Raw genomic sequence first — 27,976 nt, 5'->3', positions numbered from 1 at the left:
GCTAAGTGAGACACAGGAACAAACTGAGGAATTGCCACAACAGCAAATCGGCTTGAGGACACCTTTACCAAGTACAAAAATTGCAATATTTTTAATAAAACACTTGAAAGTAAGTGAAGGAAACTTTAATTTATTCAAATAATTAACTGGATACAATATATAGAATGCTCAGCTGGGAGATCAGCAGGTGCTGAAAAGATTTCAAACATGCTTAAAAACAAACATGCTGTATGAAATTGTGAGTAATAGTGATGGCATGCAATAATGTAACATCCCTGTAAACAGCCCTCTAAAAACGCAGTCGATTCTGTGATATGGGTGCAAACATTTATCTAGCCCTTAGAGGAAAAACTGGGCAGATACAGTGAAGAAAGATAAATAGAGGTTATAAATATACAGTACAGCATTCAATTAAAACCTCTACAGTCTATCTATTCAACATAGCATGTGCAAGGTCAGTCTTTAAAGAAGTGTGAAAACAGAAAAAAAAATGTTTACTTGCTGAACTTTTCGTTTGAAACGAAAAAAAAATTGATATGGAGGCCTCATCCTTCATTTAAAGATTTCAATAAACATGCATCATACATAATGTGCAAAGATAAATCTACATATATATTATATATATTTTACTTCTTATATCTTCAATAAATATTTATTTAGTTATAAAGGGGAATGGTGCTTTTCAGGTCCTGAATATATTATTTAAAGGTCATAAACATGTTAACGTATATATATACTGGTAACCATCCGCTTTTCGTCAGTGCACATGCATATTTAAGTCAATAATACAGGTTTCCCTTGATGTTAACTATTCGACATTCAATATAAACAAACACGAGACCAACCGACTGACAGTCCAGAACTGCACCACATTAGATTTGTTATGCATAGTGATAGTATCTACAAAAAATATATCAAATCAAAAGTAGTAAACAAATAAACCTTAAAATACAGCAGATTATTACATGCAAAAAAGAAAACAGTGGGAAGTAAAGAGTCGACTGCAGTTGCACAGTAAAACAACAACATACATTCAATCTATTTGTGCAGAAACTCCCCTGATACATGGAAGCATGAATTACGTTTTCGATTTCGTATAAGCCCGAGTCCAGCGGTGGAGAAGCACCATCACTTAGACATTTTGGACCCACAGGCATATAGAGCAAACCAACAATCGTAGATTAAAAAAACACAACAGATACATGACCATAGTGCACACTGAGAAAATCTCAAGAGGGCTTTGGACTATTTTTGCTAACCGAGCTCAAAATAAGATATTTATTTCATCTAATTTCATCTCAGATTCTACTTTATCTACAAATCTATCGTACCAAAAATGTACTCTACACATGTACCGATGACTTATGCTACAGTTATGAGTATGAAAATGTAAGGCATACATTTCTGTCAAAACAGACCTCAATGACAAACATTGATTCCTTAAGATTAAAGTCATGCATAGATTGCACAAAATTATTGTAATTCCTTAAGAACCTTAGCGAATGTAGAGACGTCGACAACTAATCCACTCTTGTTTATCATGACAAAGTTTGAAGTGCACCACTATATGGCATTTTTTATGAATCTACACATGAAGGGCATGTGAGATTACCTTCATGAATAAAAAGTTTATGTTATATACAAGAAAAACTGACGCAATGCCCATTTTCTAAAGGTTATTTTTGCCTTAAGTAGTTAAAAACATGAAAACGTGCTACGACCGTAATTCCCTTATCTCTTAGATTTGGGCTTTGCTGTATTAAAAAAAAAAAAACAGATAGTTTCAAGGATTGGGCCTGTCCACTACCTTCAGCGCCAACATTACTGTATAATGCAAATAAAAAGCTCTCTCACATAAATCTGTATTTCCCCTTAAATTTCATCCTAAAGGATCCCCTTACTGATATTAAAGGATTTGCTATACATTAAATCTTTTGAACGTTTAAGAAATTAACAAATTCATTGCTGATGAACGTTCCCTTTGATTATTTTAATTTTTTTTAAGTAAACCTGAAAGTGTCTGTAAACACATGTCTGTAATAAGTGATTAGAAACTGTACAGCTTTTTAATTCTTCTTGCAGTGGCGCCCCCTAGCTGAAGTAGAGGAGTAAAGCAGAGTCTCCATACAGGAGAGTATAAACACACTCACACATAGAGAAAACAGGTCCTGGGCGGACAAATACAGTGCATGCTGCTGAAAACTGTACAAAGCATGCATGTAGTGGGTGGGCACCCTCCATATCAACAACTCAGGGGAAAGCGGAGCATCGTCTTTGTGTCCAGAGTTCAAATCCCGGCCTTCCGGAAGCCATAACGCCCCCATCCTTTAGCATTTCCCCAGCGGTGACCGCCAGCCCCTCGCTGCGTTGCGAGCGAAACACCCACAAGTATCAGGAAAGAACTTCTTCTTCGCCTACGAAGGGCAGGTCCATGCTCCTCATGCCTTCTTCGCTCTCTTGTTTCCTAGGAAACAGACAAACGTGGTGCTTTAAAATAACCGCACATTCCAGGCGTGTCAACTCGTCTACAGCAATGCAGACTGTTGTTAAGTTGGGCTCGAAGTGTTAGGCAGCAGGGAAAATTGAGTCAGTGCAAGGTGAAGGGCTGACATGGCATTGCATCAGTCAGATCCTCGTATCGGAGAGTGACTGACTACCGTGTCAAGTGGTACGAATGCTGCATGCAAATGCAACCAGACCGGCAAAGCGATCAGATTTCGGAACACCTCGTAAAACTGACCATGGTCAGGCAAACAACTGGTCAGTCAATCAGGATGCTCCTCCCTTTGGCATTAGCATTGTGAGAAATTTACTGACATTATGCATAAGTGAAATGCCTGGAAAACTCATCCTGAACTGACCAGGAGTTTACAGGATATTCACAAAGGTTGCATTTGACAAAATGGATAAGATAAAATGTATCGGCCATTCTAACAGATAAAAATAAGACATCTGCTCTAGCACAGTGAAGTGAAAAAATGAAGTGAAGAAAAGGAGAGAAAAGAAGTTTCAGCACCCAAAAGATAGACAGACATAACTGAGGATTTTGTAAGAGAAATGAGACTTTGGAGAAGTTTATCCAGTGGAATAAATCTCAGGATATTGCTTATGAAATTGGGTGACCAGATCCACAAGACCCCCCTGTCTGTTGTTTCGCTCACTTTGCAAAGAAAAATTAAAAGTAAAAACCAAGAAATTGTGATATAGCACACAATTTTTTTTTATTAAGATAAAAATTAACTCAACGGTTTACTATCTATTTGCTGAACTACCCAAGTTATTTGCACACTCTCTCTGAAGCCTTTTGTTCAAAAAGTAGCTGTGCACGACTGTCAGCATTTGCAACAGAAGTAGAAAAAATACGGACCGTAGATATAAATTCATAACCCACCATTGTTTACAGCATAGCATCAACCTCGCCGCTCGGCAGTTTAGAGGCCACGTCCGCTTTCTGACAGAGTTTAACAGCATTTTTGTAATGATGTGTCAAAGATATCTTATTGTTAAAAAGACGTAACGTCATTGTGTGTGTGGACAGCACATTTTTACATTTACTTGTAAAGTCATTCTGGTAAATTCATGGTAATTTACCGAAATTACTGTGTGAAAGAGGCTATTAATAATATATTATTGTGAATTGGGGTTTTAACACACAGGGGTGGTTTCCCGGACAGGGATTAGCTTAAGCCAGGACAAGCCCTTAGTTTAATTAGAAAATATAACAAGTCATTTTAACAAACATGCCTTACTAAAAACATTACTTCTGTGCAATATAAAGGGCACCAATGTATTTTAAGATATGTTAGTGCAAGTTGTTTTCAGTTTGGACCGCTCTTACCTTTATTTTAGTCTAGGACTAGTCTGATCCCTGTCCGGGAAACCGCCCCTTACTGTTTATGAACTTTGTTTATTTTTTAACCAAAAAGTTACTGATTGCAACTTTCAGTTAATAAAAGCCATGTAATAATTCAGACAATGAAAACTACAAGAGACAGAAATCGAGCAGGACTGAAATTTACAGTGTGTCAGAATGACCGATAATTTTTTTTTTGTAGTGCAACCTTCTGACATACATAGACATAACAGTTCTGGTTCTGTACTTGTTAATACATAACATGCAAAATATAAATGCTTGATGTACTAAGGGTTAAATATAAAATAAAGTATATTAAGTTAAACACATACAGGGAGGGACATTTTCAATATATTGCCATTAGGGCTGCACGCTATATCAAACAAAATTTGCCATTGCCAGGGTATCAATATGTGCGATATCCAGCTGCGATAACGTATATTACGTGCCTATCACACATGATTAGACTGTCCAAATTAGACCAATCAGAATGGTCCTCACTATATACCTGCCTAGTAGGTCTCAAGCCGCCTTTCCACTGCACACGACAAACGACGGCCGATAAGCCGGAAGTCATTCATTTCCTATGGAGAGTCGCAAAGGGGTTGCGTGAGGTCCCGACCATCTGTGGATGCGTAAATATCGGATCCGTTTTAAGCGTTGGATCCGTTAAAAAATTTGAACTTGTACGACTAAACCGCATGCGATATGCCGACCGGAAGTTATGTTTTTCATTGTATTCCAACCACAAACTGTGTGTGAGGTGAAAATGATTAATCCTTTTGGTTTAACTTTATAAGTAACACTTGAATCCTTAAAAAACACTTTTGATTACTAATAAGTAATACATTATTAATTTAATTTGTGTACGTTATTATTTTAATCTTGTCTTTATATGTTCTCTACAAAAAAAATTGCACTCTTTGTCATATATGCATAGTATTTATTGTTTCATTCATTTGCGTTCATTTATTTATAACACCATGGTAAACATATTAGAATTAAGCCTATTGCGCTGGAATGAGCTTCTTTCCCATATACGATTAAACTGAAACTTCATTACGACTGCCACTAGGGGGAGAACTCCGACTGTCGTTTCCGTATGTTGTGTGCAGTGGAAAGGCGGCTTTATAGGAGCGGTTTCCTGGACAGGGTTTACACTAGACCCCGACTAAATTGAAGGTTTAGGGTGCCTTAACTCTTTCCGCCATTGACGAGATATCTTGTCAATTAAGAGAAAACGCTTCCCCGCCAATGACGAGATTTTCCGTCTTTCCGCAATACCGCTATTATCCACCAGGTGGCGCCCTTCCGCAACTTTTTAAACCCGGAAGTATTGCCCTATGGCAAGCTGCTGCATGTCCGTGTCTGTTTTAAAGATCGCTCTGAATGGGATCTCTATGAAAAGTCACAAAAATTGAATTATCTCTGCTTTTTGCTCAAAATGTGGTGTTTTTGCAGAAACCTACCCATATTCAAAAGCTGATTGCAAAAGAACCACTGAAGGTAGGATGAAACGGTTTTTTGTTTGAAAGCAGTGGGTCTGTTCTTTCATTTGTTATTTTGTATGTTTATATATTTAAAGAAGAACATTTTCTGGAAGGCATTAAACTTTGGTGAAAATCATGAAAAACGCTGGTGCTGGCTTGCAACTTTTTTTTTAAACGCTGGCGGTGAAAGAGTTAATATGAAAATGTCTTGCGCTTACATATCTTAACATTTATCAGTGCCATTCTTTTATCTCAAGATGCACAGTACAAGATGCTGTACTGTTTTTTTTTTAAGGTATGTTTGCAAAAACCACTCAAATATCCCAAATATAATATAACTAAGGCCTAGTCTTGGATTAATCTAAACCCTGTCTGGGAAACTTCCCCATACTGTTTTACTATTGGCTGGATTGTGGGCGCAAAGACGAACCTAGCGGCTCAAAGCAGAGAGCGGAAAATAAATATGACAGGAGTAGAGACGAGCGTGGAAAACCCAGGGTTCCTAGACCTTAGTTAACTTCAAAATCAAGGACCTTTTAAGGACTTTCCAGGTCCAATACCCTTAAATTCAAGGACTAAATGTGGGGACACATTTCAAGTGAGAGCAAGGTTACATCGTGTTACCTTTTAAGATACAATGTTACAGTTCGATTTCGAGGGAACTCGTGCTGCGTCACTGCAGTGACACTTTGGGGACGCCTCCAAGGGTAAGGGCATCTGAATGTGTATATCAAATTCAACCAATGGTGAAGCTAAACGACAAAGACAGGGTGATGCAGGAGCCAGAAAGTATATCGCTATCTGAAATATTGGCAAATGCAGAGCCTCGTTCCCTTCATAGGGGACAATAGTTACATACGTAACCAAAGACATTTTCATTTGTCAATCACAACTATGCAAAAAAAGCATTTTGGTATGAATCAACATTCGCATACAGAAGATATAAAGCATTTAAAGCGAACAGTTTAGCACGTGTGCTTAAACAGTCTAGAATTTTTATAATATTATCCTACACTTCACAGGGAATAATATGGAATTTTTTTCAAGAAAACTTCTTGCATAAAAGAATTCAAGCACTTTCAATGACCTGTATCTATGCATGTATATTGTCAAAAACATCCCAGGGCCTTGAATTTTTTCACAAACATTCAAGGATTGCAAGGAGCCATGGGAACCCTGAAAACCACAGAGAGACGAACTTGTGCTTAAAAAGGTTTTTTAGCTTGAATTAGATGTAATAACACCTGAAGAATATGTATTACCTGTTTATTTCAGTATGATAATTACATATCTAAATTATAAAAAAACAGCTAATTAAAAAATAGCATTTCTCTAAGGAAAATTCATACTGCAACAAATACCATTATCACAGTGTCCAGCAGTAAAATCACATGCCATATATTTTCTCGATATCGTGCAGCCCTAATTTTCAGATACATGCATAAAACAATTGCTGTTTATTAAACTGAGAAACTTAAACGGAAAAGCATGTTAAACTCTGAGCCATCTATTTATTTAAATAGCATGACAAAAAACACAGAACCAGTCATTTTAAGTGCAGACCATTCAATTTAGGCATGAGCATATTCTCCTACATATAATACAGGTGGAGGAGAGTGAAACGGGTGGGGAACTAACAAGCTTAGCAGAGCTTTACCTTTGGGTACAGTGATTGTGGAAGTATTTCAAACTCCCTGTTCTCCCTTTTCTAGAGGGCAGGACAAATGCGAATACATGAGAATTCTTACATCTTTACATTTCTTTAAAAAACGCTAACAATATTCTTGGAAACATGAGAGTGTGACTATAAAACAACTTAAGGCAATTTCTAGTTTAAGTTAAACTTAAATACAGAAATAACACTGCAGTATATATTGTTTTATTTTACTTCTTTAGTATATTTATGTACAGTATTTGGCAGATCTTAAAGTGCGTGTTGCAGGTTAACCACCACTGTCGATTAATGGGTACATAAATCACTCAAGATATGTGTATAAATTTTAAAATGTCTCAAAAATGGTCTTAAAGACCACTTTTTTTACGTTTTTGGTATTAACGGTTATTTTAACGCAATTCTGCGATGACGTCACGTTGGGGAGAAGTGGAGAAAGACTCAGCCAGAGCCATAGAGATAGATGAGACATTTATTGCTGTTTAATACTTACGTATATAATTTGGAAATCATATATACATCGTAGGAAATATATAATGTGTTATACTGCAAAGTTACCATGCTAATTATTATTTATGATATATGTGGAGATAAATAAAACTTCGCAAATCTGCTGATCTGATCCATTCATGTCCTGACCACCAGGCTAGAGATTTTTAAACATCCTTAATCCACACTTACTAGTCTATCAAATAATATCTCAAATATATTTTTTTGTGAAATAAAAGGATGCTTTGTTATATTGTTTATGTGATTATAACGAATCACACGATCATTTTATACGCAGCAGCAGTCAGCAGCACACTCGGATCCGACCGCATACATACTGTAATAAACAGGCGTTCGGCGGCTTTTTACATCACGACAGACTATGCCATTTGAGGAGGAACCGCTCATTGATCAGCGTATTTTTATAAATCCTGTACATGTTTGGACCTGCCGAACAGGTTGAGCACTTTCATATACTTTGTTGAGCAGAGAGGCTGCACTTTGACCAGCGGGCTGCGGGAACCGGCGCACATCACGCCGCCAGACGGTGTTGTTAACTCGAAACGTATAACTATTATCAGATCGACCCACCGGGAAAGTCCCGACTCTCTCGATTGCCATTCCGCTACTGGCTGTAAGAAAGTGAGTGCGTTTGGGTCGCTGGTCCCCGCGAACAGATGTGACGTGCTTCACTCACCTTCCAGGATTAGAGACATGCTGCCAAAACCGTTTGTGCTGAAGATCGCATAAAAGTTACACCCACTTCAGGCAGGATCATGGACCCCCTCAAGCCAGCATGCACGAGTATGTTAATTGTTTGTTTACTTTCTACACGAAGATATGCTAACGTTATGCTATCTGGCTGTCTGCCTATCTCTCTATACTAGCCTATCCATCTGTCTGTCTATCTATCTGTCTATCTATCTATCTATCTATCTATCTATCTATCTATCTATCTATCTATCTATCTATCTATCTATCTATCTATCTATCTATCTATCTATCTATCTATCTATCTATCTATCTATGTAAATAATCTGCGCTATCAGAACTGTACTTTACTCGTCTTTCTATAGTCATTCTCAATGCTCTCAAGGCTGCTTTGGTAAATTCTCTCCCCAGCGTGACGTCATACAGTGCGTTGTGGGGGAAAGGAGAATCATTGCAAACAGCTGTACTTTTTCATACTTTTTCGGGTTTTGTGATACTCAACAACATAAAATACAATGGATAACAGTTTAAATGTTTATTATTAACAAGCAAATTGCACAAATTCGTTGAAAAATTTTACCTGCAAAACGCCTTTAAACACCTTACAGTGCATAACAAGCTATAGGGGTGCACGGGGCAAAAACTAACGCAGGGTTAGTTGTAACACGGACTGTTTACATTGTTGCACAAGGTTGAGCGTTTTGTTTTTCCGGTTTTTGTTTCACGCTGCCAAAAGAAGATCTCCCGCAAATTATTTGAAATGTATAATGTTTTCCCAGAGAGTTATTTATGAACGAGTGTTTTGGTGGCATGTAAGTAAATTTTTTCATCATGTTTTTTTTTTTCGGTTTTTAAGTTGGGTGTGTAAGATACCAAATCCAATGCTGTGTCATATTAATCAGTGTCTTGTTGACTAAAACATAGCATCGTTTTGAAATATGTCTGCAGCTTTTATCAACTTTTTAGGTGGGCTTGAAAATATTTTGACCCAGCGGAGTTAATTGTAACACTGTGTTAACCCCTCAGCACTTACAATATGAAAACCGCTAACGTTAGCGTAATACTTGCCGTTGTTTTAAATAGGCTACACACGAATGAATGCTGGCTGCTAACAAAATAAATGTGCCTGTCTTATCAAAAATCGTGTGTCAAATTTATTTTTGTTCATATCTTTAATATTGATTGAATAAGGTCACGTCAAAGATTGAAATCATAATGAAATGAATGGCTAAAATCAGACTTTGATGCTCATTATCTCAGAATTTGATTTTGAAACTGTAGTATGGTTATTACAGACTGGGTCACATATAAAAAAAATTGTCAAAATTGTGCTGCTTTTTTCACATATTTAGACATTTGTATCCATTTATAATTGAACTATTGTTAGAAAAGGGCTGAATGAATGAATACAGTGTGGATACCTGTCTATTATAGACAGATATATAAACAATATCCACTTCAAGTATATAGACAAAATAGTATTGAAATATTTGCTTGCAAACTTAATTTTTAGCAAGTGTTACAACTAACCCCCTGCCTGTTATTAACCCCACCTAACGGGTTAGTTGTAACGTTTGCACTTCTGTCACGTTTGGTGTAATTGTCCAAGAATAGTAAGTACTAGAAACAAACTTCAAATGATCATTTGTAGCAGAGATGTGTGTGTTGCTTGTGTAAAAATATAATGAATCAAACTCAAATATTTTTTGAATGATTGAGCCAAAACCAAAAGCGTTAGGTTGTGCCCCACTCTCCCCTACATTTTTATCACTACGCCTGTTTCCTGTGGATCGGGCCTATAACCTTTGTGCTGCTAAAGCAGGGAACAGTACTAAATCCAAACTACTGCACTACTGACCAATGCAACCACAGCACAGGTCCAAAGTTCAAGACACCCGTTGTAGTTAAAATCTAACCTAATGAAAAAAAAGGCTTACAATAGCATGAGTCCTGGTGCAGCGGGACTCCTGTCTTCCCTCCGGCCCCAATCAAACGGGTTCCCAAAAGAACGTTTGCGGAGCATGGTCCTAACCAAGATCTGAAGCAGAGCGCAGACACAAAACATAAGCAACCATACGTCCACAACCACCAACATGCATTTGTATTTAAAAATGTTATTAAACTACGTATTCAAAAAACAAAATGGGCATTCACTAAATGGGCCCTGAGGGGCCGGGGTACTCACCACGGTGGCCAGGCTGGGGATGTGCTTTACAGAATTCTCCACCTCCTCCTCCGTCACTTCTATCAAGCTGCAGCAGTTGTCATCCTCCGGAGGGAGTGGCTCGGCCCCGTGCCGCGTCACCCACGGGTGCACCTACGACAACAACAAAATCATCCCTGCTTTGATATCATAAAAGACTCTTGCAAGGCTGCCGGTGTGTCCTACTTTCACAGCAAAATGCTTGGCAATCATCGTCAAAGAATTAGGATTTATTTTCAGTGTCATTTAAATGCAAAGGCCCAACCTTGATTTGTGGAACAGTGATCCTGGTTTCAGGGTTCTTGTCCAACATTTTGAGCAGAAGTTCCTTTAAGTCATCTGATATGTCCGCACTGTTAAGTGTGAGAAAAACACTGTGTCAAGACTGGAACAGCCAAAGACAGGTTGGGGAAGCTTATGGGAACTACTCACTTTTCTGGAAGTTCAACCGGCTGAGTCTTGATCTTCTGATGTAGGCTTAAAATACGCTCATCCATAAATGGACACTGTGTAGGCAATTAAGGGACACATAATAACAGAGAGGGAGTAAGGTCATGATCTTTCAAATGTCATTCTGAACACAATTTTCTTGAGTCTTGAGGAATGGACTAAGACAGTAAATGTTGAATAATGCTTAACTGTTTCCTCGCCATTGACGAGTCAATTAAGAGAAAATGCTTCCCTGCCAATGACGAGTATTTCTGGCAATCCGTAATACCGCTATTATCCACCGGGTGTCTTCTGCAACTTATACAACCCAGAAGTATGGCCCTAGGGCAAACAGCTGTATGTCCGTTTATGTTTTGAGGATTGCTCTGAATCTGATCTCTATCAAAAGTAGTTCTCAAAAATGCAACCATCTCAGCTTTTTGCGTTTTTTGAAGAAATCTACACGTATTTGAGAGGTGATAAAAAGAAACATAATGAAGGTTTTTTTTTAAAGCAGAGGGTCTGTTCTTTCATTTGATTTACTGTTTATAAATTTAAAGAACATTTTCTGAAAGGCATTAAACTTTTGTGAAAATTATGAAAAATGCTAGCGCTGGCTGGCAACTTAAACAAAAAATGCTGGCGGGGAAAGAGTTAACAGTGTTTCATTAAAAGTATCATGAATAAAGCAGTCTCCTACCACTCCAAAAACAAAACAGTACAAGGTGACTCCCATCGCCCATACATCCAGAGCCTATAAAAATGTAAAAAAAAACATGTATTTCAAATTTTAATCGTTTTTGAGTGAACTATACATTTGATCTCTAAACTAAGAATATTTTTCATGTGGCACCTCCATAATTTAAAGCAGGGGTCTCCAACAATCCAACGTGGTGCCCGCCAAAGCACATTCTATTAATAGTCTCAATTGAAATATTTATTTATTACATATATGTTATATTAGCTTGGCTTGGTTTACATATGTTAACATTTAAAACAATACTATAACATAACAAGTAAAATAAAATCAACAAAACAAAAAAGTTTTGAGTAGGCTATATCAAAAAGTAGCCCTCCAGATTGTTTTATCCATTGTGGTAGCCCTTGCTCACAAAAAGGTTGGAGACCCCTGATTTAAAGCTAGATTGGGTAATAGCTTGTGACCTTTCCAGAGAAGTTCTTGCGGGTCTCCGAAAGTGTTTCAGGGGCGAGAAACGCCGGCGTCCCAACTGTGCTGGTCAAGAGGGCATCCGCCCCTTCAAACTGGTTACTGACCCCAAAGTCAGCGATCTTAATGTGGCCATCTTCACCCACGAGGAGATTGGAAGGCTTGATGTCTCGATGAATTATTTTCTGATAATGTACTGTAAAAGAAGAAAAGCTGCTGTTATTATCTGTCTCCTCAAAATCTGATTGGTAAGCTTTACTGATTTTGAAGGGTCAGAGGATTTTATAAGTGTGCTTGGAAATTAAGTAGTGTCATCATAAATCGCTACACATTTGCAAAAACACTAGCAAAGCCATTCAATTCCCTCAATGATAATACACACACTAATAAAATGTTTAACTTAAATTAGCTTTAAAGTTTTTTAAAAACTGTGGTTGGTAAGAAGGCCCCTTCCTGTCTGAGTGGGAGGTTCTTGGCCAGAATATGTTACTTGACTTCATCAAGACTAAACGGCATGATGCCATTAAAAAGATGCAGCATCCTTTAATCTATGGATGTATCAGCACAGGTTCTCCTTACACATCAATCATCATGAGTATTGATCACGCTGCAAAGCCCGGTATAAACTTTACCACTTACAATATTCGATTCCTCTTAGCAAATCCTGGAAGTAGAAGCGTGCTTGATCCTCATCCAGAGGCTTATCAGTAGGAATCTCCATCACTGCTCTGCAAACACATGGGGAATGAGACACAGTTTCCCTAGCAGGATGACACTAGCACAGCATGGGGCGGCGCTACAATCACAGATAACATGCTTACTCACCCTCGCTTGACAAGCTCGAATACTGGGGAAGCACAGAGGAAGCAGAGTTTGAGTTGTGGTTACTCATGAGTTTTTAATAATTTTGCAATGAGTAAAACAAATTGTGCATGCCAGCAGTATAATTATCTAGCCAGACTTACCCATGTACAGATGGTCCTCGCTTGGATCGTCCAGAACCTGAAAATAAATCCAAAAATCCACTATTTTTTTGCAGAAATTGCACACATCACCTTTAAATATTACATCATCTATTTATATAAGGTCTATTACATTGTTAAAGGGACACTCCACGTTTTTTTGAAAATATGCTCATTTTCCAGCTCCCCTAGAGTTAAACATTTCATTTTTACTAGTTTGGAATCCATTCAGCTGATCTCCAGGTCTGGAGGTAGCACTTTTAGCATAGCTTAGCACAATCTATGACTGCATGCAGCTATTTTACATTTGCACAATACAAAATTGGGCAGACACTTTTATACGAAGTGACCTACAAAAAAATCAAACATTTTTACCAGTATGCATGTTTCCTGGGCTTCAAACCCAAGACAGACGTAATATACCCACCTCCACAAGCTTGACGACATTAGGATGATCGAGTTTCTTAAGGATGGCTATCTCCTGGTAAACACGCTCCAGAGGCCCTTTGGGCTGGGGAGGACCCTCAGGGGCCAATTTTGCTCCACGAGGAGGTGGTCTACCTGTATAAACCAGCATAAGAAGAAAACTGATGAAAATGCACCACCAGCCTTACACACACAGACACACTGTCCCAAACCCCGCCGAGCGATCCATCTGCTTTATATTGGACACTTACGCGGGAACCCGGCCTGTCTCATCAGCCGTTTCTTGGACAGCACTTTCATGGCCTGTGGGGAACAGTGAGAGCAGATATCCCGTGTCATTTATGCTGCCGGATGACATATGCCCAATTCTACAATTGTTATAAAACTAGGATCGTATGAAAAAACACAACATAAGAGACAGATATATCGGCCTATAATCGGTATCGCATCAAAGCTAATTTTCCCACTATCAGACCTAGGCTGATTGTTTAAAGTACAAAGGAAAACTATCGGTATCTTTAGGTATCAGGAAATGACATTCCAAGTAATGAAATATTGGTATCGGCACAGAAATTTTGCATTGCTAGAAATAATAAATATGGAAAAATACAGATAAGTGTGCATGAATAGTGCAAAATGTGCCATATGAAGTAATACAAAGCAACAAGGATGTCTATGAAAATATTAATTACACCTAGGGTTGCATAAATCTGGGAATTTTCAAGGCTGGAAAGTTACCATGGGAATTAACAGGAATATATGGGAATTAATGTAAATATATGGGAATTATCGGGAATTAATTCGAAATAAATTGAAACAAATTGCAGAGTTGCCTTTAACAGGGAACTTAAATGTAGTTAAAAAATTCTTGCAGAATAATTTTGTTTAAAACAACAATATTTAATGCAATTAATATGTGCCAGCCACATGCACACTGCATACTGAAGTGCCATTGAGGCCACACCCCCTGCATGTACTTGCATTCTTCCAAAACATGCACAAATCATTTTGGAATATTTCCAAAATTCCCCAGATTAAGTTCCAATGCAACCTCAACACCCATTCCAACCCTAATCACACCACACATCAGTGGCCATTAAAGTGGTCTGTAGGGGACTGTGACTCATAAGACTAAGGTGTGTGTGCACATGTTTGAGTTCATGACAGCGTATCGCATCACTTACATAGTACGTATTGTCATCTTCATTGTACGCCAGCTTGACCACACCATAGGAGCCCTTGGGCAGGAATACATCAGAAGGGTGTGTCAGACAAGATGCAAATAAATCAAATAGCAATCCAAACATTCTAAGATGCATGCAAAGACACAAAGGTACAGGTGCCTAAAGTGGCCCGGCATTTGCACTGTTTAACTAGAGAACATGTAAATCAAAGCAGGCCAGAAGCCAACAGCCGGTCTCCGAAAATGCTCCACAGACATAATTCAGCTTCTGTTCTCTCTCCATCTCCAACTAACACATCTAGCACACAAACAGGTCCCAGCTGGGAGAGCAGATTGCCATTCCAGCAGGGAATCCAACCCTCAGACACAGAATTGAGAAGAGAGCGGGAATCTCCCAAGCAGACAGTTTTCCACAGACCCGAAGAAAGATAAAGCTTAGTGGTACATAAACAGTGAAAACACCATTGCTCTTTTAAAATGATTTACTTTGTGTATTTATAAATGTGACCCGCCTATTAAGAGCCACTGTGATAATATATATGATATGATATTCCATTTACCGTGGTGATACCATTGTACTTCAATATGTGCAACATTATCATCTTATAAACAATTACTTTGAGGTACTACTTCAAAAAACATAATGCATATGGGACAGTGCATGATAACACTGTAAATCATTGTTTAATACCCATTCTCCTGTATTTTTTTGTTTTTAGAGTACATTGTGTTCTTAAGCTATAAACTATAGCTCATGAAAATGGACAACAGCTTCATCACTATTTCAGAAGAGCAATCTACTGAAAATGATATTATTAGTAGTATAAATAATAAATAAAAAATGAACGCACCTTCCCGATCTCATCTTTCAGCTTGTACTGGTTGAGCTGCACACAATCCTTCAGAAACATAACATAATGATTAATCGAGGATATGGAGGTCTTTAAGGTGGTTTAAGGCTATGTTTACAGGACAACAATGTAGTATAAATAGGAAAGTCTGTCTTTGGTGCATTGAAAAAATTTCACATACATGACAATGCTGTCAAAAACCTTACACGGATCAGTGTGGAATACTAAAAATGCTTTATTATGCATACCAGGCCAGTAGATGGCGTTATGACTTTGTAAAGAAATTCAACGCCTGCACATAAAAGCATTCACTACCACCAAAATTTGAGAGTGTGCCACTGAATTTTACATCCAGTTGCACATGTGCAACAAGTAAATTTGACCTTTTTTTGTGAAGTCAGGCTGAATTTGAAACTGCACATTGTACTTTCTGCATCTATCATTAAAGTATTTATTAGTAATACAGTGGAAATTTGTAGAAATGTCATTATTTGATTAGCATGTTGATTTAGGTGTGTGCCCCTAAATTTTTTGTTTGTGCCCCTTAAATTTTCAGTTGGGGGCCACTGTGCTCCTAGTGAAAAAAGTTAGTCTGGAACCTTGACTACAGAGCGATAAATACAGAGTCAAGAAAGCAAAAGGATTGAGCAGTGTTGCAAAATATTGTAAACTTTGTTGGCGAAGTTTAACACATGCGCATCACATCACTGCTATCACAAATTATGTAGTTTACGTAGAGGGGACAAGGTGGGATTTTTAAAGAGCACCTATTATGCCTATTTTTAGTCTCAGGTGTGCCCAAAATGTGTCTATAAAGTTTCAGCTTAAAATATCCCACAGATCATTTATTTTAGCATGTGCGAAATGACCCTGTTTTGGTGGGAGCCAAATGGGCTGTTTTCATGTCTGTACCTTTAAATGCAAATGAGCTACAGCTCCTCACTCCCTTACCAACAGACAGCAAGCGCTTTTAGTTATAATAGATCTGATTCCCGTGAACACAGTCTGAGACAATAGTATCTCACTTTTGAGATATGGCGGACAGAGTACAACTTGCTGAGGGTGGAAACTATAGTAATGCAGGACTGTCAGTCAGAGGATGTGGGCCGGGCTTTATCAGTGTGACGTCACATTAACAGGAAAATCAAAGCAGCATATCAAATGAGATTGCTATGGTTTAAAAACATGTTCACACTGCCAACACACATTTATGGCCAAACCTTACGAAAGTGCATTTTGCATAATGGGTGCCCTTTAAAACACTTTGAAACCCCATAATAAAATTTTTAAATGTTTGCGTTCTTCAGGACCCCAAAACGCCATTTGGTGATTCTCATGAAATTAGACTTATGAGGTGTCATGAAACATTTTGATAAAAAAAAGTAAATGCAAAGTAAGAGTATCAAAATAAGAAGCATACAGTTACAAACATCTCTTCATGGACTATTTTGCACATGATTTTAAATGACATCATACAAACCAATTTAGTTTTTTTTCAAATTTAAGGGGAAATTTTTCATTACCGCAACGTGTCAATGACTGGATTTGGATTCTTTCACATGGAAATATTTATAATTTAAACAATCTAAAAATTAAAAGCTTCAGTGCATGTTATACTATAAACATTTACAGTAAAGAAACATGTGGTATTTGGTGATCATTGGTAAATGTAAAGACAATAATAAGGAATATAAATGTCTCCAAGACCAATGTTCTCATTCTCCGCAACAATTTTCAATCATTATTAAAGCCCTTTAGGAACTAACATTTTCAAAAAACAAAATTGTTGGAGGGGACATAATTGACTGTGACACTCAAGATGGCTACCAGGTAAGCAGTTCTTATTTTTTTCTCTCCAGATAAAAGTTAAAATTTTTAGTTCTCATTACCGAAACACGAGTTTGTAAATGCATACATTTAATGTAATATCATGTTGTGGTAATGATAATTTTTGGTAATGATAATCTAAAAAATGTAACTAAAATTCTATAGGAAATATTTTTTAATCCTCTTAAAATAATGGTTATAATAAGTTCACACCTTAATCTTTTATGTGCAAAAAAAAATTGTCTTCAAGGGCTTTAAAAAAAAATCTGATGCTGGACACCGTCTAAGTCTGGATTTTGTGAGAATCACCCCTTGTAGTCCACACCAACAGCCAAAACACACAAAAACAATGTTGTGTAAAGGCCCCTAACTTACTACTGAAGCCAGTGTGATCAAAGGTCACACAGCAAATGATGCGTTCGATATAAGCTGAGAAAGGTACACTGGATAAAGCTAGGTGAGACGGTTCTTAGCGATTTCTCATTGGAACTAGTGGAACTAAGCTAAAGCATCTGTAGGGAAAAGCTCTTGACAAGCGCTATTAGGAGAAGGTAATTGCTCCTGTCGTTCACCTTACCTTACAAACCCTGTCAACCTTGACTGCACAGACTTGCAGAGAATGAAGAAAAGTAAATGTTTCTCTCAAAGAAAATCTCTTTAAAATCTTCAGATTGTCGCATTTTTGAGTCAGCAATTATAACATAATTGTCAGGCACACTGGGAACAACAGGTTTTTTAAAATAGCTTACACTGAATTGTCTTCTTATAAACAGAGATAGATTTGTCACTTTCAATTTTCTCACTTCTGGTGACAGACTAAAAGAGAGTTTTCTAGACTTCAAAGAACACTAAACCCATCACTGTTAACTCCAGCCTCCTACCGTCAAGTCTGTGATGGAGACACGGTGAGACTCCACGGTCGGTCTTCGAGGGAGGCGCGGAGAAGAGTGAGGGGAGGTGATCGGCGAGTAGGGCAGAGACGGGTAGATATACCGTCCGTTCAACCCCGGCGAACCGCAGGGTGACAAAGGCGTCTGCGAGCGCTCCTGCAGCGAGAGCTTCCTATCAGAAAGGCTGAGTCTTCCTCTGTGCTCCTGCGGTTCTGGGAAAAGTGCTTCTGGGCGGCCCATCGTGTGGGATAAAAGATCACAAGAGACCACGCGGAAGGGAACCGGATGTGACGACGTCGGTTCCGGTGTTTCCGAGCTGTCCATGTCCTCCAACTCCTCCTCCTCTCCACCCTCATGCCCGGAGCCAACGCTGGGCTCGTATTCAGTCACCACGATCATGGATTCCATCTCGAAGTTGCAGGGGCTCAGATGTGCGGCTGGAGGAGGGATTGTGGCGCAGCTCCGCAGCAGGTCGGGCAGTGGCTGATTGGGCGGCTGTACCGAGGGAAGGGGCGGAGCATGGCCGAGAGCGGCAGGAGGATCAGTAGAGGACCAGGAGGAGACACAGGGAAACATAGTGCCCTTCCCAAACACCTCCAAGGAATCCCTCCATCAACGCCCTAAAAAAACATGACTGAGTTAGGTAGTGAAATATATGAACAGAATATCTACACACAGTGTTTTCTGTGGCTTACTGCTTAGAGTAACGCAAAGGTCATGGGTTTGATCCCAAGGAACATGCATAGTGATAAAAGAAAATGTATTGAAAGCACTCTTAGTCGCTTTGGATAAAGCCAAATGAATAAATGTATTTTGGATGGATTTCAAACATTTAGGCGAATGATTTTGAGCACTTTACATTCAATCACTTTACTAGACATTGGGTCTCATTCACTAACAATTGCGTACGTTTTTCGTATTTATATGCACACTTGAACTTCTGACAAAAACTTTCTGCCAAATTCACATCAGGTGCGTACACACATGAGTTTGTTCTTATACTCGTTCCTACGTTAGTAAATTTGTAGTGTTCTACTTAATCGGCCACGTGCATGAGGTTGGTAATTTGCATAAAACCGCCCAAACCAGCTCCATATAAGGGTTTTCCGCAGCACAGGTCCACAGAAAATTTTAGAGCAGTTTGTCATAGAAGCAAAAGAACTCGATAAGAAATCTATGGTGATATTTATTATCGGTAAAGTTCTGTTTTGCTTTACATTTTTTATTTGGGAGGTTTTGCTGTTGCTGGAGTAAGCCAGTGCTGTCCACTGACCGGAGTAACATTAAAGAAGTATTGGATGCTTTAACAAATATGACATTTAATTAATATGATAAAGACACACATCTGTATCTAAAATAAAATAGACAGGAGATCAAGTGATTGGCGTTTGGACTTTTCATTACATTTACATGATGTTTACATATAGCCTAGGCATTAAGCAGACGATTTTATATAGAGATTTAAAAATTGACGAAGGAAAGCATCTTACATGTGTAGAAAAAATAAGTAGGCGTTAATAATGTATAATATAATATATATATATAATAATAATAATAATATAGATCATGTATAATAATATATAATACAGAAAATATTATAATATAAAATATTATCATGTACATTTTATAAATCAACATTATTATAGACATTATAATTATAGCCTAGTATTTGATTATAGTGTATGTGATTATTGCGTACAAGTGGTTTTAGGTTTTCTTGAATTTTTGCGTACATTTAGAAGACATTTTGATACAAACATTTTTGTTAAATCAAGATTTGTTCGTAAAAACTTCTGTACACACATAACGCACAAATTTGTGGGTATGCATGCTTAGTGAATGAGACCCAATGACATTTAGTACAACCTTTAACACACTTTATTATGTATCGCTTTAACTAGACATTGGGACTCATTCACTAAGCATGCGTACGCACAAATTTGTTCGTAAAATGTCCGTACATACGTTTAAACGAACAAATCATGATTCAGCAAAAACTTTCATACTAAAATTGATTTTACATTATGTAAAACATAAAAACAACTTAGACCACGTGTACGCAACAATAATCATGGAAAAAAATATATTAAATGTATAACACAGATATATATAATAGGGTTATTTTTCCTTGTTCATGATTATTGGGCACGTGTGGTCTAAGTTGTTCTTATGTTATTGCAAACATTTAGAAGAAATTAAACTATAATAGTTTTTGTTGATTCATGACAAACAAATTTGTGCATACGCATGCTTAGTAAATATGAGACCCATTGTTTTATGAAGAATTGCTAATTTCCAAGACTTTTATATTCCTAGAAATTACAATAATATTATTAATAATTCCCTACACAGATTTTTCAAATAACCATGGGACCACTGCTTCTAGGAAAAACACTGAATTGGAATAAACTCACAATTCTTTCAATACCTTGGTCCTAAATTAACTTATTTATTTATTATTAACGCCATACCAGCATCTATGACTACATTCATGGTAGAACCGATTAATCTATACATTTTTATTCTATACAAGTTGGGGAAGGACAATTTGGCATCTCCACAGTTCACCTATCCTGCATGTTTTGGATTGTGGGAAAAAACTGAGTACCCGGAGTAAACCCACGCCGACACAGGGAGACCATGCAAACTCCACCAAACTCAACCCAGCTAAAGCCTTCTAAATTTACTTTAAGGGATAGTTCCCCAAAAAATGAAAATTCTGTCATCCCTTAAGGAAAGATGGATAGGAAGATAATAAGGAAGATATTTGTACAAAAAAATAATGCTTTGGTTACGAACAATGTCTTCCTTTGTGTTTAGCAAAACAAAGAAATTAATACAGGTTAATAAAAACATTAAGGTGAGTAAATGATGAAAAAGCATAAAGGTCAGTATTTCACAAGGTTATCCAAATCAACTAGACCACATTAAAAACATCTTACCTGTATTAAATGAAACTGCAGAATACAGCTAATAAGCTTACGAATAAGACATTAGTCAAGCCAAGTCTGCTCCAAAGTGATTACATATATCCATTCTGCTGTAAGCCTCCATTTCTTATGGCCTTGATTTAGATGCAAAGAGCTGTAATTTTTGCTGGCAGATCAAAAGCAGATTTTCGAAACATTGAAAACTCAATGTGTGTCTGCGTGTGTGTGTGGGAGAGAGGTGTGGGTCTCACAGAAAGACTGAAATATAAGCAGGTACAATGGAAAAAATAACATTCATTACTTGGAGGGGTTCAGAAAGGAGAACTTGTGTGGGCTGGCACGCCCCCATCCTCATTTCTGTCTCTCGCAATGACCAAGTTTTAAACGCTGCCTTCAGTTCGCCGTTGTTTGCTTTATCTGCAATCGAATCTGCATTTGTGTTTTTGCGGTTATATCATCTCAGGGTTTTGGTCTGCATGTGTCCTTTTGTCAAAACACTCACACAGCTTGAGGATGGTGTACATTTACTCAAGAACATGATGGGAATTAAACATTTTTTCCTAATGTTGCTCATATTTCACCTTTCCTGGATACATTATTTTTTAGATGTTACCTCTCTTATTACTATTCGGTCTTTAATCTTAATGGGCTAATAGAAAATATTTTTTTTCTAGGTAAAAACATCTTTTGGAAACAGACCACTTTCCCAAATAAGAAACCAATTCATCACCAGTTGAAGTAATGAGCTTTTATCGAACAATTAATCCGCTCTTATATACGTCTATCACTACCTTAGAGAACCATGTGCACATATCACTCTACATAAATAAAATAACCATTCAATACAACTGTATTTTAAAATACTACAGTATAATACTCAGTGGCGGCCGGTGACTTCTTTTTTCGAGGGCGCTCGATGCAAAGTTCGTAACAACATGTATGTAGCCCGTCATGTGTGTGGTTCATCATTTCAAAATATCTGTGTGTAGCAGGCCCTTATTTTGACAGAACACATGATGCACATGGTTCACATGACGCAACAAACACATATTTTGAAACGAAGCAACAAACACGACACTTCAAACACTTATTTTGAATTTGCGCCCCTAAGATGAGCATTCACGAGCCGCCACTGATAATACTGTTTATCAGAGGCCTTCAACCTTAGAAAGGAGGACCAAGGACCCCAGTACATGTATCAAATTAAAACTGGATTTAATTTTTTTTATGATGGTTATGTTACAAATATATAAAATGTATATATAAAAACACATAACAATTATATTTTTAAATTAACACATTTTAGTAAACATTCATTTTAGTACAATTTTATATTATTATATATGGGAATATAATTATTAATACATTTTATAATATTATTATTAAATAGTGTATTTGTTGTTAGACTATTAATGCATTTTTGTTTAATGCCTAATTTCATTTTTCCCCCAAAAAGTATTCTTTTTGGAGGACCCCCACTAATACCACCACGGACCCCCTGTTGAATACCCATGCTGTATATAGTATCAAATATGTCTAATACCATCACTGCACCATGGTACCATCACTTTTTGTATTAGTCTATAAAAACTACTTAAAACTACTAGTCGTTGCCTTACCTAATTTCACACCCAGCAGAATTTAAAAGCTATTTCAGCATTTACCCAAAAAATGCTTTAAAGGGATAGTTCGGCCAAAAATTATATTAAACCCATGATTTACTCACCCCCAAGCTGTCTGAGTTGCATATGTCCATCGTTTTTCAGACAAACACATTTTCGGATATTTTAGAAAATGTTTTAGATATTTCAGTTGATAAAATGTAATGTTACGGGGTCCACGACCTTCAAGTCCAAAAAAGTGCTTCCATGCTTCACAAAATAAATCCAAACGAATCCAAGATGATAAACAAAGGTCTTCTGAGGGTAATCCACGCGGTGTTGTTGTAGAAATATCCATATTTAAAACTTTATTAACGTAAATAACTACCTTCCGGTAGCACCGCCATCTTAGACTCCTCTGTATTCAGGAGAGAGTATTAGCGTAGTGTACGCACTTTTCTTAGGGACGTATAACAAATTTGGAGGGCGGGGGCACAGAGCAGCAGCAGAGTAGCCTCCGTAGGCTGCGTAAGCTCTCATCCTGAATGCGGACGCGACTAAGATGGCGGCGCTACCAGAAGGTAGTTATTTACGTTAAAAAAGTTTTAAATATGGATATTTCTACAACAACACCGCGCAGATTACCCTCAGAAGACCTTTGTTTATCATCCTGGAGCCGTTTGGATTTAATTTGTGAAGGATGGACGCACTTTTTTTGGACTTGAAGGTCGTGGACTATTGCTGGACCCCGTAACATTACATTTAATCAACTGAAAGATCTAAAACATTTTCTAAAATATCCGAAAATGTGTTTGTCTGAAAAACGATGGACATATGCAACTCGGACAGCTTGGGGGTGAGTAAATCATGGGTTTAATATCATTTTTGGCCGAACTATCCCTTTAAACTATAGTTTAATCAATGGCCTGTCCCTGGTCTGGCCTTCACATCTTCCCATTTCTCAAGACAGCCAAGCCGAGTGCAAAGCAGTCAGGCTTGTCCAACCTATTTGTCAGGTCCTGATGGTGGGACAAACAAAAGACAGAGGGGTGGATGTGAAGACATAGGGGTGGATGTGTCATTATTGAGCACAAACCTCAAGGGCCTCTCTAATGATCTCATGTGCGTGCATTAGGGCACCAAGCATTCATACACACATTTAAATCGCAAAGCATCACATCCTATTTCCAGAAAACGGAAATACAGTAGATGTGTGTTCATGACCACAATGGTGAGCTATTTTAGTCTGTGAGCAGTTTCTACATTCCACTGACCTACTTCGATCTTTTATAGATTGCAGACCAAGCGATACATGTGTCCAACCTACCGAACACGCATTTTTTTTCTCATGAAGGCTTTGAATTCACATGCAAAACAGTGTTGGACCCCTACTGACCGCATTCAAACCAGAGTACGCATTAAAGGGTCTGACCAGGGGCCCGTTCTTCGTACGTCGCTAACTCAGTTAGCTGGATTTGATTGTTGATGATTTGGCATGATCTTGGATTATTTGGTTCTTCGAAGCTCATTCTAAACTTGGTGTCATAGCAACAGGTCCGTAAGCTCAAACCTGCTCGGGAGCAGGCTTATTTCATGTAAACAAGATTAGTTTGTACCTTTTTAAGCGGATGTGATACGGAAAGTCTGACGCAGTCGCGTATTCTTCATTATACGAGCGCAATCTGCGTTAGATGCATGATTAATATAAAGAGCTTTTCAAATTCAACATGTAATAAAAAAAGAATATATTAATTAAATCTTTTAGCGATGTTATTTAAAAAATATATAATATAACAAATACATTTTTTCTGTACTTGTGCGACTTGTTTTTGTGTAACAGTTGTTTGATTATTATTCTTAAACGAATGACATGCTGATCACATTCATTTTAAATTTGTTTGAATTAATCATACCCAGCACTAATAGACGTTATGTACAATAAAGACTATTACTCAGTGTGAAATAATTTTCATTTGAATAAACTAATCTCCTATTTTAGTTTTGTCTTTAGATTGTCAAGTAGCTTACAATGTCATGCATGAAAGGGTTTTCGTTTAGTAATTTCTATCTGTTCTATCTTTAAAACGTTGTCTACAAATATGTTACCCTGTCCCTGTTCTGTGACCAAAATGACCAAAATAACCAAATAAGTTTTTTGCACATATTTTCACATATCTTTATCTTCTTTACTACACTTTTCTGTGCAGACTCAGCAGATGCAGGACTTTCAGTTAACGTGGAATACTGCTAATTTTGCTAATATAGTCAGAAATCAGTTAAGAATAATGCAATTGAAGTAAACTTATTTAACCACTTGCATATAGTTTCTCTAAAGGACTACCATCTGAGAGGATTTCTTTACTATCATGTGCATTGCTATCAGAAACGGTTGTATTTTATAATCTTTTGATGTAGAATAACATTACCATTCCCTTATACTGCACATCATACTTTATTTACCACATTATTGGAAACTGCTAAAAGTGTTGGTATATTATCTACAACTGCACAAAAGAGAGGAAAACACTATCTTACAATACACTACAATTAAAATTGTATTTATCAGGAATTAAATTGTTGCATTGGCTGTCGGTTTAAGAAAGAGCAACTGCTCCAGAGATTATCTGTACAATCAGCCAGTTTAGAGACATCACTCCTGCCAGCACATCACATGAAGATGGAGGGCCACCACCTGTGTTTTTTTATTCTGCTTTTTAAGTTGCTGTTACAAACAGACAAAATAGCATTTAACTGTTTTTAAAAGAGACTTAAAGTACTTTAGGAGCATCAAATTTTAATTACAATCAGTAATTTCAATTTTTGACAAGCATAGTAAAGATATCAAGATTATCTTTTTACAGAAAATTTTACATTATTTATGGTGATTTATGTACTAAAGTAGCTTTAACTGGGTTTTTAAATTCAGTCACATAAAAAGTTCACAACCTTCCATCAATAGCTCTCAGACTGCAGGGGTTAAAAATGGGCGTGTTCTTGGCCATTGTAACAACTGGCCAATCACAGCGTGGCTGATCAGTGTTTCTACTATCGATATGTTTTGACTTTTCTTGCAGTGCACGAACGCGCAGTGATCTCAGATAATTCAATCCTGCCATAATAATCATCAACAGCAGTGGCGTTCAAAGAACCAAATAAGCGAGATTATAATTAGCCAGATCTAAACTTCTTGGATGTCTCATTTGATCTCGGATGTATTAAGCGACGTACGATGAACGGGCCCCAGGACATCAAACACACAAACAGATCTACAGTTTTCATCCCTGTGATAGAAAACTCCACAAAGCCCTTACCCGAGCTGACCTCTCATTACAAAACTCAGGCTCTTGAAAAAAAAACAACCCTACCCTACAAAAACAAAAGGGTTGAAGTCTCCCTTGCAGGTCGCCTATATAAACACCCAAGGGGTCCCCCATAAGGTTCTAGGGGTCCCCAGAAAAAGTCAATGAAAAACTGTTAAAATGTATTGTGCAGCCCATTGTTTAAGTTTACAAACAATTTGCTGTATTTATAATATCACCATAAATGATACCCAAACAACTCTTTTCCAGTGGGAGAGGCATACAGGGACCTGCGTCTGTCACTCTCTTTAGGCGAGGCAAACTATTTTAAATCCAAATATCCAAGCAACATAAAAAAAAAACAAGAGTCAGCTGTTCGTACACTGCACGTCTGAATGCATTACAATTAAAACCTGATGTTGCATGCACAAGCATTTCCATTCATTACAACCGTGTGAATTAAAATTACTATCAAACACTGGCTGTCTCTCAAAACCTAGTTAGCTGCCTACATAGGTGACATTTCTGTACACTTTCTTTTCAAAAGTTGTAAGCACACCGTTGATGACCAAGATGTTGTCTAGCTATTTATGCCTGGAAAAAAATCAAATTCTAAAGTTTTCTATTACAAATTCCAAGATGAACCATCAACTAGCTGTTTACCATTAAAATGTAATGGTAGGTTTAATAGTGTTCAATTGGGCCAGATTACATCCCACCAACAGAACCAAATGGTAGTTGCATTGGTTTTAATGGAAACTACTGTATAATGGTCCCTGGGGGGGTCTGGTAATGTACCAGTAACGTTAGACCCCCCCCCAGGGACCATTATACAGTAGTTTCCATTAAAACCAATACAACTACCATTATAACCATTAAAATAACCACCGTAATGGTTTCTATTGCTTGTTTCAGCAGGGGTGTAACTTGTCAGGTGTCAATTAATTCAGGATGCTGCATTTTCAGTAACTTATTAAAAATTTCCCGTTTTTATCATTTTAATACGCAATTATCGCGCATAAATACTGGTTTTAGACTGGATTTCCGTTTGAAGAATAATTAAGGGTTGTCTGTTATGTTGCTAAAGCTGGCTAACGCGTCTCGTACAAAACAGATGTTTGAGAAATCCAGCCGCGGATTATTAAAATCATTACGTTCGAGCGCGTTCCCGCGCGTCGCTTTTTGGAGGTGTATGACACGGATGTTGGGTGCTTACCTCTGCAGGTTGTAAGGTGCTGTTGTTGTCGGAAGGTTTGTGTGTTGTTAGCTCGATGGCAGTAATGGTAGCGGCTGTATGATATGGTGTATGATGTGCATGCAGCGGGAGACGGAGGTGGATCTGCGGTGTGTGTGTGCGTTGCGGCACCTCCTGGCGGTAAGAACGAGAACGGCGTCGAATGCTGGACATGCTGCGCAGACCGATCGGCGTATGACACCGAAGTATCGCGGGAGCAATTCTAAATTGATAGAAATGTATTAATTTTTCATTTTTTAATACCTAATGTTATTCTGACTAAGTAATAAACAATAAACATAAAAATAATAAATGTACGCTCTCAATGTAGGCATTTTATTTTATATATTAAAGAATGTGAGTGGCTTCTACAAACAGATCCCCCAAAATGATTTTACACCATATTCCAGAACTAAAATAGGCTAAAGTTCCTAAAAGGTGCCGTTTCCCATACAGGGCTTATCCTAGTCCCAGTATAAAATAAATTTTTGACCTTAAAGGTGACATTTTCATTCTTTTTAAAAATGTATAAAAAAAATTTGGTGTCCCCAAAGTACGTATGTGAAGTAGTTTTAGCTTAAAATAGATCATTTATTATCAATATAGCATGTTAAAATTGCCACTTTGTAGGTGTGAACAAAAATTCGCCATTTTTGGATAAGTCCTTAAAAATGCAAATGAGCTGATCAACCCGTGTCGTAGTACCATAGGGCAGATTAAGGGGCGGTATTAGATTATCCCCTTCTGACATCACAGGG

At 37.6% G+C, this 27,976-nt stretch overlaps 1 protein-coding gene across 3 annotated transcripts; it reads right to left on the bottom strand.

Moving 5' to 3' along the window:
- Positions 1–110: 110 nt before the first annotated feature.
- Positions 111–27,335, bottom strand: camkk2 (calcium/calmodulin-dependent protein kinase kinase 2). Of its 3 annotated transcripts, none has more exons than XM_065244092.1 (17): positions 27,201–27,335; positions 18,146–18,774; positions 15,438–15,485; positions 14,588–14,641; positions 13,655–13,706; positions 13,405–13,538; positions 12,981–13,017; positions 12,841–12,862; positions 12,655–12,743; positions 12,012–12,211; positions 11,548–11,601; positions 10,851–10,924; positions 10,684–10,771; positions 10,401–10,532; positions 10,153–10,253; positions 7,001–7,051; positions 111–2,464 (listed from the first exon to the last, which is right to left on the bottom strand). In XM_065244092.1, exons 2-17 carry the CDS (start codon positions 18,728–18,730, stop codon positions 2,392–2,394), a joined length of 1,794 nt encoding a protein of 597 aa, XP_065100164.1. In that variant the 5' UTR covers positions 18,731–18,774; positions 27,201–27,335; the 3' UTR covers positions 111–2,391. The 3 variants fall into 3 exon arrangements, with proteins under 3 accessions (XP_065100164.1, XP_065100165.1, XP_065100166.1); XM_065244093.2 differs by lacking the exon at positions 27,201–27,335 and adding an exon at positions 21,097–21,352; XM_065244094.1 differs by lacking the exon at positions 7,001–7,051.
- Between the last annotated feature and the right edge of the window lie 641 nt (positions 27,336–27,976).

The sequence above is a fragment of the Paramisgurnus dabryanus genome, chromosome 18, assembly GCF_030506205.2.
Source record: "Paramisgurnus dabryanus chromosome 18, PD_genome_1.1, whole genome shotgun sequence".
NCBI classification, from domain to species: Eukaryota; Metazoa; Chordata; class Actinopteri; order Cypriniformes; family Cobitidae; genus Paramisgurnus; species Paramisgurnus dabryanus.
This window is presented reverse-complemented; position numbering and strand designations above follow the sequence as displayed.

Coding starts and splice junctions, on each gene's coding strand:
- camkk2 (XM_065244092.1), bottom strand. CDS start 18,730: ATGTTTCCCTGTGTCTCCTCCTGGTCCTCTACTGATCCTCCTGCCGCT. Junction 15,486..18,145: donor TCTCCATCACAGACTTGACG/GTAGGAGGCTGG, acceptor ATGTTTCTGAAG/GATTGTGTGCAGCTCAACCA. Junction 7,052..10,152: donor GCACCAGGACTCATGCTATT/GTAAGCCTTTTT, acceptor CCTGCCCTCTAG/AAAAGGGAGAACAGGGAGTT.